Source organism: Diadema antillarum, unplaced genomic scaffold (genome assembly GCF_040938485.1).
Source record: "Diadema antillarum isolate AM-2024a unplaced genomic scaffold, OU_Dant_1.0 seq00001553_RagTag, whole genome shotgun sequence".
Classification (NCBI taxonomy): domain Eukaryota; kingdom Metazoa; phylum Echinodermata; class Echinoidea; order Diadematoida; family Diadematidae; genus Diadema; species Diadema antillarum.
Window position 1 is genome coordinate 557525 of NW_027272282.1, and position 16103 is coordinate 573627.

The window sequence follows — 16103 nt, forward strand, 5'->3', positions numbered from 1 at the left end:
AACCCTTGGACAGAGTTTGAGCTGAAGAACCCCCTTGGAGATTTGATGGATGAAAGGATATGTCTCACTTTTTCAGGTTACCGAAGATGAAACACCTCATTTCTCCCAGCTATTTTACAGACGTTTTTGATTTTTTTAATTTTGACACACGTCTATATGGGGAAATATTTACTCTCTAAAAAAAAAATCGAGTGAAATTTTTCACTCTAAAAAGAGTGAATACAAAAAAGAGTAAATTTCGAGTGAAATTGGAGTGAATTTTGAGTGAAAATGCTCATTTTCACTCATTTTGGAGTGACGTCAGGGATCACTCCAAAATCTTCGAGTGATCCCTGACGTCACTTCAAAATGAGTGAAAATGAGCATTTTCACTCAAAATTCACTCCAATTTCACTCGAAATTCACTCTTTTTTGTATTCACTCTTTTTAGAGTGAAAATTTTCACTCGATTTTTTTTAGAGAGTGTGAGCCCTATAAAGTTGTTGTCCTCCATTCTACTTCCTGTTTGTTTTCGGTACTCTTTACTATTTTGGTGTATTTTTCATCTTTCTTACTGCTGCTGGAAAATCGCCACGACTCAACCGTCAGACGACAGACCTCGCCAAGCCCAAGCGAACCAACCTGACTTCCTTCTTGTGAGTGGAGCACATTCGTGAAGAGGGCGCACTGAACATTTCAAAGAAATGTGACGTTGAATTTGTCGCACTCTCTCCGAGGACACGCCCTTACGACCTTTGCCCCAAATTTTCTTACGGAAAATCTGCCCCTAAATCCCCCTGAAGGCACGCCTCATACTTTTACCGTTCCATAATGACAACATTATCAACGTATCTCCTGGGTCCCGTTTCACAGTCTTATAAAAATAAAGTTTACGACGATGGCAACATACCATGAATGTGGTTACCATGGAAGCACCATCAGGCAAGAGCCAATCAGATGTCAGTTTGCCGTTGTTATTTTGATGAGTGTCCGCACTTGGACTCGCAGTCATTCCAAGCTTCCTCCTTGTGAATGATACCTGGGGGCAATCCTATAATATGTACTCGCTAGCTGCATTTACATCACGGAAGTGTCTAGCCTTTAATCCCAGCATCGAGGTTAGTTCTTTTGATTACCAGCTGAACCTATTTAAAATGATTATCCACTTTTCGCCAGGATCCGCGGGAGGGAGATGGTGTTTCTTGTTGCTACATCTCACGGAATTTCATTTCTTTTTTAATCGGCAGAAATATACACGAAGACAGAAAGAAAGAAAGAGCGTGTAAGCGGTAACTTTCTAGTGATGTGTGTGATCAAATAAGTTGACCTTGTGATTTGCCCTACTGAATTGATCGCTGTATGATTTTCGTCCCTTGTTAGATATTGAGTTTCCAAGTTTCCAGCACACTGCACACCCCTTACGCTAATTAGATTGTAGTATATTACTACCAAAGAGTGGGGCAAAGACTACTAACAGTCACCAGGGACTTGACTCAAATGAGGGGAAATACTCCGTTGTGTATAAGATGCGGTCGTCTGCTCCGTGAAATGTGGGCCAACCACCAAGCCGCAAAGTGTCTATCTGTCCCTGGTGCAGTGGTGGGGCTATCACAGAGGATACGCGCTCCTGAATCGTGCGCTATAGCTGTTTGACTGAACACCGGTAGGTTGACTGGAGATTGTGATATGCTTCTTCCTATACTAGTAGTAGAGAAAAACAAGATTTTGTCCGTGTTCATTCCTTGCAGAAGTGTGGATTTTGATGACTGCACCGTCCTTGCGTTGTACTGTCACCAAGCACTGATTCAAAGTACAGTTCTTGCAGTTCGGCTTTCCGAGGTACGTCTATGCGTTTCCGTTCGCTAATTTTCAATGGCACGCCATTAGTTTCTCCGACCATCTCAATCACGTTACGTTCACCGTAGGTACAGGCTAATTGGCGAAGCTTTCAGTTACGGCACTTAAATAGGTGACTGACGCTGAAACTCGCCCATAATACACGCTTTTTGAGGGCAAGAAATCTACTTAGTACTTTACGTAAGAATCAAACGGCGAACGAGGAAAGGAGAAGCAGCTTGGCAAATGTCGCCTGGAAACTGCCTTTAAAGGCTTCTTTTTAAAACCAGCCAATACATTATTATGTACTTTTGTAACAAAATAAGGTGATTTTGCGAGTTTCAGCAAATATTGATTAATAGTCTTCTTGTTCTAAGAGTCAAATGTGTAGGCCTACTTCTCGCCTTCTTGCCTTAACAATAGTAGGCGCCTTCAATTCCAAAACGAGTCACCCTCGATTGCCCTCTCTCTCCCTCGGTCGTCCTGAACAAGTCGCCTTTGCCAGTTTTAGCAAGTCGCCTTCTAGCCGCGTGTTGCCAATTTTCAGAGGAGAGTCGATCGTTTTTATTGGCAGTTTGAGTATATACACGTCTGCATTCGGGCAGTTGCAATAAGTGCAATTATTATAGCAACAGACAACTTCGGATGCAAAATTATCTCTTTGTAGACAGCTATAGATCGATCCCGTCTCTTCAATGGTTATATTACAAGTAAATGGGAGTAGGCTTTTCATCCTGTCATTGTCATGCTCTCGTCGTAGTGTTACTGTAAAAAAAAAATGATGAATAGATGAATGAAATAGATAAATAAAAACGGGAGAAAGAAAATTTGTTCATGGCGACCAAGCGGCCATGCCAAGAAAGTATACCTGATTGAGGTCTTGTAGCGTTTGTTGTTGAGTTGCTATTTTTACCATTCAGACGCACAGATTGCAGTGAGTTTGATACCCTGCATGCATAAGTCCACCGATATTTGCCGAATAAAACATGTAAAATATCTATAATAATGGCTGAGAAATTCCACCTTTTGTTCGCTTCAAAATTATCGATCAAACGCTTCACGCGCCTCAGCCGCCTCCCCCATTTTCACACTCTCCCTGTTTTCCCCCTTTGGAGTGTGTCCACAATGATTTCAATGAAGTAAATATAGATACACGCTTGCAAATATTCCCTCCTCACTTCAAATTTACTCAAGACCTTACTCACATGGCTGTTTGCGTGCGTTCGAGCCGAGATTGAAGGGTATGTTGCCATTCGTTACGAAGGATTTGCGATGAACTGCGCGTTGTCTCAACAGAAATATTAAAGACATTCTTTCACGTCGCCGAATGTTCAAAAGTATATAGATATTAGCTCAAGACAAAGTGACTATAGAACTTGAAAGAGGTAGTCACGACATCGGTAATTTCTAAAACCTGCAATAGACACAGGGACGAAAAAGATAGAGAAATCATGCATTCTTCGTCCAGAGAAAGAGTGAGAGAGGGGGAGGGGGATGGGGAGGGGGAGGGGGAAGGAGAGGGGGAGGGGGAGAGGTACAGTCATAAACAGATAGGGGGTTAGACCATGGGTATTTTGCCGATGATAATGACAATCCAGCGGCGCAGGTGATGTTTTCATTCTCTATCCTTCATCCCTCGCTGTTGTTTTCCCGAAACGGTTGAAGGACGCAGACCTCCAGTTTGACCTGAGCTCAGCGTCGAAAGTGACCCTACCCATCGGGCAGATCGGCATTCCAATATCACGGCACGCCAGTCTGTCGTTTGTGTGTCACAGCACTTTTCGCCGCAGAAGCAGTGTATATTTTCTACCGCTGCAAGTGAAACAGTAGACCTACTTTTCGTATCACGTCGCTGCTGCCTCGATATTGCGCCCTGCGACTTCTTTATTTCTACTCCAAGATTACTTTCGACATTACAGTTTTTAATCAGGGAATAGAAGTTCTGCTCTGAATCAATGTCATATCGAAGCGCACGACTGGCGGTATTAATACATGACTCGCAAATGTGAGGGGCGCGGTGATGAAGGTCGAGGAAGGGGTATAAAACTATCCCCTCCACCTCCCCTCCGTATCTTCGTAGGTAAAGGTATTGACCCCAAGAATGTTTTGTCTCTTTTTCATACGGTTTTGAAGATTATTGTTATCTCAGTCGATTTTAATTCGCGCAAATGTTCTTTTTATCACGTCGAGAAAAGTGGTGTTAAGGATATACTGAGTAGGCCTAGGGGATATCTTCTTACGGCGAAACGACTCGAAACAAAATAAAGAGATTATGAAAACGTGCCAGATTATGTAACTTTGAAATGTTTTCTCATTTATATGTTCAAATTGACTCTTATCAATGGGAAAATCTAATCAAAAGTTATTACAGCAATGAAATATGATCCCTCTACCACCATCTCCCGAACCAGTGAAAAAAGTGGATCAGAAAATCAATCACTACCGTCTTTTAAATATCATTGTTAAGCACTGAATTTGTCTGCAAAATGGCTCTTCATACTGCTACAAATTGACGAATTTTGTACGATTTTTCCCCTTGATCATGTGGGTTAGCCAGTAAAGGAGGGTTCTGTAGTGTTAACAACTTTTGATCTGTAGGCCTTAATCAAAGTCTACTTTACATTTAACCGAAGTCAATCCTTTGATTGATTTCAGAGATTGAACTAAATCAGTATGAAAAAAACTGTTCCACAGCATATATATATATATATATATATATGTATATATATATATATATATATATATATATATGTGTGTGTGTGTGTGCGTGTGCGTGCGCGTGTGTGTGTATGTATGTATGTTTTGAGGGTCTGTGTATAATTATGTTATAGCAAGAGAAAAACGGTGAAGAGGGAAAAGAATGAAGCAAAAAGCATGTCTTACATTGTCTAGAGAAAGGCAATTGTTTATTAACAACATGACGTCATCAGCGGAGGAAAGTAGAACAAACAAATAGAGAACTTAGAAAAGGAACATCAAATGAAGGAACGATAAAATGGAACATGAAGACAGACGGCAAAGAAAAAAAGATAAAGAGAGAGATTATGCCGGGAAAAAAAAAAGCGGGCAAATGTCCGTGCTCTGACATTTGCTATGGCTAATGTAAAATGTCACATTTCCATTAAACCGAGGAGAACCGATTCGATTATCAGCCGGCGAGCGATTCGCGTGTTGCACAGGTCCAAGCTTCATCAGGCCTCGATTATTGCATTTGGTTCATCCTCCGCTACGGGGATGCGGAATTTTCGCCAGGGATAACTTGACACAGAAAAGACAATTCTCTGCAGCGGAGCTGTTACACTCCCGGCGGCTTGTTTACAATCGAAATTATTTAAATCTACCGAAAAAAGAACAGATGTAAAGGAATAATGTCGACAAAGAGAACGGTACGTATTGCATTGATCCAAATCCCCTTTCCATGTATCTGCTTGTTTATTATACAGGTTATTCTGGGCTAAAATTTCCTCGTGCCCGTATTGGATTATGTTACCATAACAACGACAAACCAATGTTACTAAACATCCGCAACTGCATTTTCATGTTATTGCATGTACCACTTCGCTTTTACTTTGTCTAAAATGACGATATGCTGCTACAGCAACTACAGACGTCTGAGTAGCATGGCTAGTTTTATCATTAGTAGTGTTTCAACTGATTTATAGCTTATAATAACTGCACCTTATTGGCCAGAGGTTCTATACGGTTCCATTGATAGCAAAGTACGGTCTCAATTATGAGGCGGAGGGGATGGAGGAGGAGGAGGGGAAAGGTTGGTCGGAAGAGGAGAGGAGGAGGAGAATGAGAAGGAAGAAGAGGAGGAGGAAGATGGTGGAAAGGAGAGCCAGACAAAAAGAAGGGAAGAAGAAACAAATGGAAAATTATTATAACAAAGATAATTGTCATGGCTAGAGGGGAAAGACGAGGCGGAGGAGGATGAAGAGGAGGAGGAAGCAGAAGAAGAAGAAGGAAGAAGAAGATAAAAAAGGATAGAAGGAGATAGATAGAAGATGAAAGAGAAGATTAATAAATATGAAATCCAGCCACCTGCTATACAGTTATGCAGCAGGGAAATACAGCGAACAAAATAGATTGTTGAGCATACATGCACGTGAACACGCACGCAAGCCATGCACAGTAAACTGTTCAACCGTGAAGAAGTATAATGATGTCATTAAATTAATCCCACCGAATTGCGCCTCATTAGAAGAAATGAAATACTGGCACATTATCTCTAATTTGCCAGGTTACTGTCCGTATCGACATGGATTACTCTTTGCAATAATGCATGACATGACGTGATACTACGTGATAGTATACGCAACGACAGCGAAACCGAGTGCGAAATGCAGAATGCGTGAAGAATGTCTCTGGGAAACCCTGAGCATTCTAATTAGAGGAAAAACCGCAATGCCGAAAGCATGATTTTATCCCTCAATGTTGCCTGATGAGGGGAGACGGATTTTGAAAGACTGATGAAGGGTTTTTCCTTCCTTTTTTCCGATAGTACTTCAGCGAAATGAAACTCGTGTCCGCCCATCCTCTCCTTCCCGCGCATTTCTGATTAAAGGTTAATACACGCAGGATAAAGCTCGCGAAGTCTGCTAGAAAAACGCGCACGATCTGTTACGTCATTTGCATTACCATCGTTCGTCGTGAGCACACGCGAGTCAGTCTCCTCTGCAGCGTGTCCTCAACCAAAGTCGCGGAGTTCGACCTTTTCAAAACCATTCGAAGCAGCATTTACATACTTCCGTTTCTACTTTTATGCACTCGGGGAAAAAGTGAAAAAAAAAGACTGAGAGAGTTCCTCAGAACCATCGGAATATTACCCTGCATAAATCCACCGGGAAATCAAAATAGACATTCCATAAGCGAATGCTCAAAATTTGTTTGTCTTTTAAGCATTCCCGCGTGACTTTAACATCTACTTGTGATTGCATCGTATGAGCGGCAATGATATGATTCTTCAAAATGATAAAGCGGACACATCCTCTCTGTCTCTGAACTCAGGGGAGTAAATAAAGCTGTGCTTGACTTTCCTTCCTTCTTTTTTGTGGTTCTGATTAGATTTATTCCTTATTGACAAAAGTGACTTCACGCATTTGCGCGGCGCGTTATTGAATCACTCATTCTTATGTTTGACATCCCGTGCAGTGTTACCGACCGCTGGGCGCTTCACTGACGGTCGAGAGCCGAGGCATGCTAGGAGCGGGAACATCAAGGACTCCTACTCCGCCACGGAATCGACCATGTCGGGGACGACAACCATGGGCAGCTCAGGCGAAGTGAATATTTGGAAATTATCATGTTTTTAAGACTGCCGCTTTCCTGCATAGGCATTTAGCGGACCAATCTCGTCATCATAATTGTATGTTTTGTTCATGTGCGGTCGGGACGAGGACTAAATCAAACTATGTCCACGTTTTACACAGTGTGCGAGATTAGCATTGCGGTCATGTCCGTGTTGGGCAACGGTCTGGTGCTCTACGTCTACGCCAGCAACCAGAGGCTGCATTCTGTCACCAACTACTTCATCGTGTCGCTGGCCATTGCCGATCTCTTCGTGGGGTTGTTCGGGGTGCCGTTCGCCATCCTGACGTCGGAGGGACTTCCCCGCGACTTCATCGGCTGCATCATCATGCTGAACTTTCTTCTCTGGCTCTGCGGAGCCTCCACGTTTAGCCTCATCGGAGTGTCGCTCGATCGCTACGTCGCCATCTCCTACCCGTTGCGCTACAACGTCTTCATCACCCCTCTCCGAGCCCTGGTCGCCATCGTCGTGTGCTGGATAATGGCGGCCATCGTCGGATTCCTACCCGTGGTCGGGTGGCACCGCGGGCGGCCCGAAACACCCGCCTGCGTATTCATCGAAATCATCGACATGAACTACATGCTGTTCAATGCCATCATGGTCATTTACATCCCCCTTGTCGTCATGATAGTCATCTACGTCTTCATCTTCCGTGCTGTTAGAAAACAGGTGAGTTCATGTTTTCAAGTCATATACGTTCATACACATGCACGTACCCAATTTCATCATATACTAATGATTTAACGGTTTACTCTTGCAAGCCTACTGCGCGAATATGTCACCCCCCCCCCCCCCAGGCATTATCAGTGATTATGTTTGTTCTCTGTTTAAAGATGCTGTGTGTTTGTAAGATCATGTGTGCATACACAAAAGCCGTCCGCTGTATGCACTATGCACTGACGCAATGACACTTATAAATACACGTCCATCTATCAAAACACCCATGAATGATCACAGGACAGTTTGCAGGGAGGGGACCCATGATCAACCATTTTAATTACATGATTAACACCTAATTAACTCTTTCGCAAGGCAATTGCAACTTGAAGCTTTGCAAACTGACTCGAGAAAAAAAAGGTAAACTGTGTCCAGGCGTGACGTATTGATATGATCGCTTTCATGACTTTTCTTCTCATTTTCATCGGTGATTTATTTTCTTTCGTTGCATAGCCACCTACAAGAAGCCGACAATGAAGCAGAGCTGAAAGGGAAGATGATAAAGTTTCCTTTCTCTGGAATAACTTCAAATATGTATAGGTCTATAGAAATGTAACATGATTACTGAAAGAACAGGAAGATATATTGCGTTACACTGTAACTGGAGACGAATCGTAAAAGTAAAACATGACGCGGAAAACGTAATATGTTCATTTACTATTCATATCGTCTTGTGATAATAACGTCATAATTTCCACATAACTACCAATTATCCATCCTCTCTTGACTCATTAGCCTAGCCACAGAAAAGTTATTTGTGGGATGACTTAAATAACGCAGGCCTCACAGTCCACGTTTGCATGTGTGTAATGAGGTAAACGCTGCCGCATTTTTATTGCTGCGATTTTGCTGTAAAACACCAAAGCACGACAACCAGGAGACAATCAGCAGTGCTTGCAAAGCACGCTCATCCGCCCACGCGCCGTCCCTCTCTAAAACGTAATGAGGAAACAAAAGAGAAAGCATTCAATCATGAATTATTCATTACCCTTACAAACCTAGTACATTTTGCATGTACTAGTATATGAGTGGGATATTTTCCCCACAATATTGTTCAAAGCAATTCCCAAGTGATACTGGCAAGTGCACGGCACTGTTATCTGCGTTTTGTTTCAGCACAATCAACTTTGCACGATATTGCAGGAAACTGATCTCACGTGTGATACTGTACTCTAGAATGAATACAAAATAGTTATTTCCCATATTGTTGCTGCACTACTGGACAATTGTTAACTCCTAAGGAGGGAGTAACAATAAGCTCATGGAGTCAACTAAAGTTGAAACACGGAGTATCAGTTGGCTGAAAAAGAATAAGTCCGTCTGTAGTTTGCCAGTGACGTTTCGTCTTTATTGATTGTGACGTCATATCGCTGAAGAAATGAAAGGCATTCCTACTTAGTGAGCTTATTCTCTTGAAAAGCCATTGGGAGGTAAAAAAAAAAAGGTTGTATATCTCAATTCAGAAATATAGAAGTCTTCGTTCACAGTTTTCACCGTAATAGCAAAAATGTTGTCCCCATGAACCCAAATTTTGCTGAGCGCGAGTCCGTGTGTCTTTAGCAACAACCATGCCTCGACTTTTACAAAGCGTCCGCTAAGGCTGACTCGAAAGGCCAGATTTTACGATGTTATCAGAGTAGCTTCATGACCGACATTATTTCTGCTAATAATGTAGCAAAGCCAACATTTGTGACAATTTATGACAACCATCAAACAAAGTGCATTGTGTGGATATAGGAACAATAATTATGTTCCTTCAGCACACAAACCCCAATAAATTTGCAAACCCCAGTGACGGATGGCGTGATCTTGGGGGAAAAACAAAGTATGAATATCAAAGTTTGTCTAATGTTATATTATTATATACCATCACCCCGAAAGTAGAAGGCAATTCCGGACTAGTTACACTACTATTACTACTACTACTACTAGTTCGAGGGCATGTATTAGCTTCAGCCTATGCCAACTCGGGTTTCATTCAAACGGGTTGCACCTCCGAACCTGTCTATCTATCATGGATGGCTGTCCTCAGTTCATTAATACTATCAAGGTCTGTGTCCTTCTTCAGTACACTGATGAAAGTGGTCCTACTTCTTCCTCTTTTTGCAATTCCCTGTTTGGCAAATTAGTTAAAAGTTTGCCTGAAGAGATTTTTTTTTTTTTTAACGCAGCCGTGAACATTTGATCAAAATCAGATAAAAATTAGGGAAGTCAGAAATCTTTGAAGTTTCTCTGATTTTGAAAACGTCATCACCTCACAATTTTCCTTTGACCATGCACAGAAAAGAAAATTGGTGGAAATTAAATATTTCTGCTATGAAAATGTAGAACATGACGTCATTCCTGATTGAACAGCTCCAAAATAACGATCAGTCAGCTGATATATTATGATTTGAGACTTAGACATAATTTGAACCAAGATCTAGACACATTTTGTCTGCAAACTATATAGCAAGTTGTAAGGCGATGACACAATTAACTCACTCATTTGCTCAATCATTATTGACTGTTCAACAACTATTATATGAAATCAAGCAATACTTTACGATGTCACAACTTCCCTGGCTTTGATCCAATTTTTACTTGATATATACTGCTGTGCTTATTGTTTATTAAACTTTACTCTTTCTTTTCAGAATATCTTTTGATGGGTCTGGAATTGCCCTTTAAAGTCTACCATTGTTACGAAATATGATACTGTACAACTGCTATACATGACTGTTTTATGACACATGTCGTACTGTTTGAATATGAAGTGGCCTTTTGTATTTCAATGACCAATCTTCAAGAATGACTGCATGTAAACTCGAAAACTATTTTTCTTTCAAACTGTGCTAATCCGATGACTGGCTTTCATGCCGTTTATGTGGTAATCAGTGGAAATGAACTGGGGCGGATTACGTAGTACTGGAACGCCCATAGTCTGGACAATTTGAAAATAGCAGGAAAATCACAAATGAATGATTGGCAAGAGTGTCAGGTATTTGTGGTGACGGCTCTCAACTGTAAAGCAAAATTCTTTCCGTCAGATTCATCAGCGAGGTGTCTCAACTGCCTGAATTCAGATAATTAAAAGGAAGGAAAGGAAGGTTAAGGCAGAGTTAGGCAGATGAGGGTTCCTTCACTTTGAATGTATTCCACCTGAGAATCCACGGATTTGAAGTGCTTCACTCTTTGCGGGATATCCAGAGAAGGGGGGGGGGGTAGTGACTTTCCTGACATTTCAGCGTGCAAGTCGCCCCCCGTATCGGTTCTTATCAATGTGTGTCAAGCGACGAGAAACACGATCACGGATGACACTCATCGCCCACGGGATTATTTGTCCCGGAGCGGTTTACGGGAATTGACGAGATGGGATATGACGACTGTTTGCAGACTCCGAGAATATAAGGAAACATTACTAGGTCGCATGTTGATTAATCTGCCCTAGAATTTCAAATCGATCGATTCCCCTCTTTAGGTGTGAATCATATCGGGCGCCATGAGCTTTGAAGGACCGCCGTTACAGATTGTCGAATCAAGTTTCGCCGAGATTGCGGGAATGGAAATTTAGAATTGAGAGGTGCAAAGATTTTTCTTCACCCCCCACGCGCTCTCCCCCTCTTTCACACATACACACGCACACACACGCACGCACACACACACACACACACACACACACTCCCCCTCTCTCTCATTCCTCCCGTCTCTGTTTCCCTCGCTCTCTCTCTCTCTTTCCTCAAAAATCCATCCTGACATCATGGACAACAGGACTGTCACACTTTCATCGGATTTCCGCGCTTTTTCTGCAAATACAGATGTGGAGTGCAGAGCCTGCTGAGTACAGTAACCATGACGGAGTATTCACCGCCTACACATGAAGACACAAACAAACAACACAAAGAAAGTCTGTGGGGTGAGGAATACGCACACACACACACACACACACACGCAACCCACGTGGGAGAAAGCGAAGGGAATCATAAGGGGAATGCTTGCTGCTGGCTTAGAGTAGTCAGTGACTGATCGTTTGGCGGGAATAACGTCAAAAGTTATTTCATGACGTCGGGTTTCGTCATGCCCCGCTCACCCACCCGTCTCCTTGGAGAGCAATAAACCCTCGATCGTCTAAAAGGGATCATTTAGTTTTGGTTGAGACTGAACTTCAGGTTTTTATTTATTTATTTTTTTTTTTTGGTGAGATAGTGAGAAACCTCTTATGAAATATGAAAAAGCATGTAATTCCAAGAGGGATTCAAAGTTAATTCGATGAAAATTGGTTTTGAAATTGCCGAGATCTCCAAAACAGAGCGATCCTAATAAAGTGTGGGACCCACCTTTTATTACGATCTCTTTGTTTTACTTTGTTTTTGGATGTTTCAGCTATTCCAACCCCGATTTTTATCAAATAAACTTTGAATTCCTCTTAAATGGTTTGCTCTGTACTATTTCATAAGTGTTTTCTTGGTATCTAGCAAAAAAAAAAGTTAAAGCCCAATTTTCATCTCCACCAATACTGTACCATCCCTTTAACCAGTTCTCTCTCTCTCTTAACTCCATGGATGTGCTACGTTATGACCTGATTCATGTACACTTGAGGATTAGAAGATTTCCTTCTCGAGTCATAAAGAGGAAACATGCAACAGTGAGGGTTATCTTTCTGTCTCAGCAGAAACATGAACATTTTGTTGTCAGTCGGACTAGATAGCAGTAAGACATTTAAAAGAAAAGCAGCTTCCAAATGCTTACACCTTTACCAGAGTTGGTAGAGTAGTCCAGAAAAGAGCGTGTCGGAGCATTTTATTCTGGGGCGTCAGCGAGGGCGCTTTTGGTGAACTCTTCGCTCTCGAGTGTTTCGTCCAGTTTGCCTGCAGGCGCCGGCGGAATAATTTGAGAGCGATCTTGGCGAGCAGGCACCAATTTCGAACGTGCGAACGGGGTCGCGAGGTTTCACTTCGCAAATTCTACCAATGGTCGCCACTCCAACACAACCAACAACTAGCTAGCGACCGCGCTGGTGAGGGCGTGGCGTATAGAGTTGTTACTTACAACTTATTACTTACAAGAAAAAAAAAACCAACAACTTCGTCTTTAAGGCACGTTGACTAACAAGAGTAAACTCAAGCTATATAAGAGAACAATGAGAGTGTAATTTCAGAGAGAAAAATATAAAGGATTTATTACATTTTAAAGTTTTGGCTGCTTCTCAATCACATTGAATTATAGGAGGTGATAGCTCCATTGTCTTGTTGATTCCTATAGGTATGTGCCTAAAATATTACAATACATTTACTTTTTTGTTTGTGTGTCTGTGTGTGTATCGACATCGACGAATAAGCGATTGCAGCTCGGCCCTCCTCAAACGGTAATATTGAAGCTGAGTCATTATATAATTCTAAAATAACCCAACTATAGGGACGATGGACAACCTACACACACAAACCCACACACATGCAAAGAAAACAAACATAGCCAAAAAAAAAAAAAAAGACGCCACACTTTCACGTCCATTAACATCCTGCATTTCCCCTTGGGCCATTTATGGAACTCGTTGAGTGTATTCATTATTATGCAAGCCATACGTTATTATCTGGCGTGAACACGGAGTGAAGTTGTCACCTTAAAAACCTCTGCCTTTACGCACCCTCATTTTTCACGCGCTGCGGGCGGATCAAATACGAAGCAAATCCCAAATGTCGGCAGGTAAAGTGACAGATCCAGGGCGCAGGGCGCCGTCAGAGACGGGCAGCCGACACGTGCGCTGCTATTTGCACAGATTTCACCGTTAATGGTGTGTGTTGCGATTGTTGCTGGCGTCAACACACACATGATGACCAGCGAGATGGACTGAGCTCTCTCACCGGTGCTGATTCATTCCTGAGTATAGGGATTTTGCGTCCACAGAGAGACAAGTTGTATGGAACATGTCGCAACGCTGCTGAACCAGAATTTGGCTAGTATGAAGACGAAGTAGCGTCATTGCATTAATGCTGTTGTCACTGTTACCGTATTGATAAAAGAATTATTCGAAGCAGAAGTACTTGTGTGAGTAGTAATGATCCTCACAAGTAGTAGTAGTAGTAGTAGTAGTAGTAGTATACATGTAGTAGAATTAGTAGAATTAGAAGTAGTAGTAGTAGTAGAAGTAGTAGTAGTAGCAGTAGTAGTAGTAGTAGTAGTAGTAGCAGTTATAGTAAAAGAATTAGTTTCAGTGTATGGCAGTTGCCGTCATTAACAGGTAGTACTTGTTGTTTTCATCTTCATGTAACTTGGACATAGCATGAATAAGAAGTTATGGAATCTACAAGTTCCCATGTTACCACCGGAAAGTGCTATTGGCAACCCCACGTGCTCATTGGATGAGATGATGACGTAATAAACCCCCAACTCTGTTAAGTTTATACACAAAATACGATAAAAGAAAATATAGCATTGGTCATTAATTTTGCAACAATATCTGTAGGTCCAATTTCTTCTCCAGGAGTCTTGAAAATTGTTATTCCATATTTTCTAAGGAAGAATTTGTGTGAAGACTTGTATGGGGATCTGCGTAAAATTTGTGAGGCTAACATTAGAGTAGCCACTTCATCTAATTTGCATAAGTGTGTTCTTTCGACCGTATCACTGTTACTTACATTCGATTTTGATGAAACTTCTATTTTGCTTTATTTTACTCCTTTTGTGGCAGTCAATCTCAACATCGAATGAAACGCACACTGAGATTTAAAAAAAATGTCCCAGTTCGCCGTTCTTGTATAATTTAGATTTCCAATGCGTGCTTATAGGCCGCGTGTCGTTGATAACACGCTGTTTCCATCTACTGCATGCCAAAGTCATCTTTGTCACTTGTAACCGCATGAATCCTTCCCAGCACCCCTAGCATTTCCGCTCTCAAACCATCACAGTGGCGACCCTAATTACGATATCGTCAGTCACTGCCCGAAGCAACTGCCGATGTCGTTGTTTTTCTTCCTCCTCCCCCTCATCCTCCTCCTCTTTTTCTTCCCATCCATCTCTTCTTCTTCTTCTTCTTCTTCTTCTTCTTCTTCTTCTTCTTCTTAATCTTTTCCTTCTCTGCTCTCGGATATGTCGGGGCGAAGTCATGGCGGCCTTAGCGGCTGGTTATTTATCGGCAAATCACGCCCGTGTTAGTCTCTTTTAGCACTGGCCGAACGGGGCAGTATAAAATGATTCATTATCTATCGACGAGGCCGCGGACATAGGGAAAAGGATAACGAGGCAAAGCTGAGCGACTCGTCAGCTGGTTGGGTTGATGCTGAGGGGATTCATTTTGTCCCCTCGCAGATGATGCATCGCTCGCCGCTCGCAATTTTGTGGTGAGACGAGGCCCTCCTCCCCGCGAAAGATCTCGGGAAGATTGTTATTCGCGATAATTATACAGCTTCTTGAGAGTGATGTTTATCGTGTGCAACGTTATCCCGTGAAGTCGGCCTGTCCTCTCTTCTCGCTGAGGTGTTCTTCAACTCGTTGTGTCAATAAAGATGAGAATAAGAGAAGGGGGACGTGTAGATGTACAAAGGGGAAACAGGTTGTCTATTGAGATGAGTCGAAGACACACGAAAACTGCACGGTGTATCATTATTTTCTTTAACCATTTCGATCTGCAGTCCTGATGTGATTGATTATTCTCCAACACACAGCATGTCCACAAATATACGTGTATACATAGTCGATTTCTCTTTCTCAGCTATCTTTAGCCTTGGTTGGCCAAAGGGCGTACCCCTGCAGATGAAAGTGATGAGAGTTGCAAGAGTCAAGTCAATATACTATTATATAGTTAGAGAAAATATCCAATACCCTGTCATGTTAATGTTACTTATAATGGCATGCTGTCGAATCTTGAAACGAGGTGGTTACTTTATCAAAGTTTCATAACTCCAAAACGTCAGTTTATGACAAAACCGCTTAGCGCTGATCCGTTTTGGGGTTTTGTGGGATGTGTTTCTTCTTCTTTCATTCCTAAACTTACTGGTTTTTTGTAGATTGAACAGACAACGAAAAAAAAAAAACCTTCACATGTGATTTCGAGCGATCTATACATTTTCCCGCTAACGCTTTTTACCTGTCGTAATTTGTACGTGTAAAGCAGAGCACACTGACTGGATTGAAATCCACGTCGGACATCCATCGAACGACAGTTTACCCTTTTGTGAACCTGTATGACGAATCACAACGTGGCATTTTCAGGTGTAGTGCACCTGCGTTTCATTTCGCTCTGAAAACAATTTGTAAAACTGACTAACGTTTTTGTTCGATGCAT

General features: G+C 42.0%; 1 protein-coding gene across 1 annotated transcript in view; it reads left to right on the forward strand.

Annotated features, from left to right (window-relative positions):
• Positions 1-1638: 1638 nt before the first annotated feature.
• LOC139710676 (adenosine receptor A2b-like) overlaps positions 1639-16103 on the forward strand; it is a 113618-nt gene continuing 99153 nt past the window's right edge. Inside the window, exons 1-2 of the mRNA XM_071622595.1 lie at positions 1639-1818; positions 6970-7795. Coding sequence (XP_071478696.1) covers positions 7229-7795 — 567 coding nt within the window. The 5' untranslated portion in view covers positions 1639-1818; positions 6970-7228. The remainder of the gene's footprint in view (positions 1819-6969; positions 7796-16103) is intronic.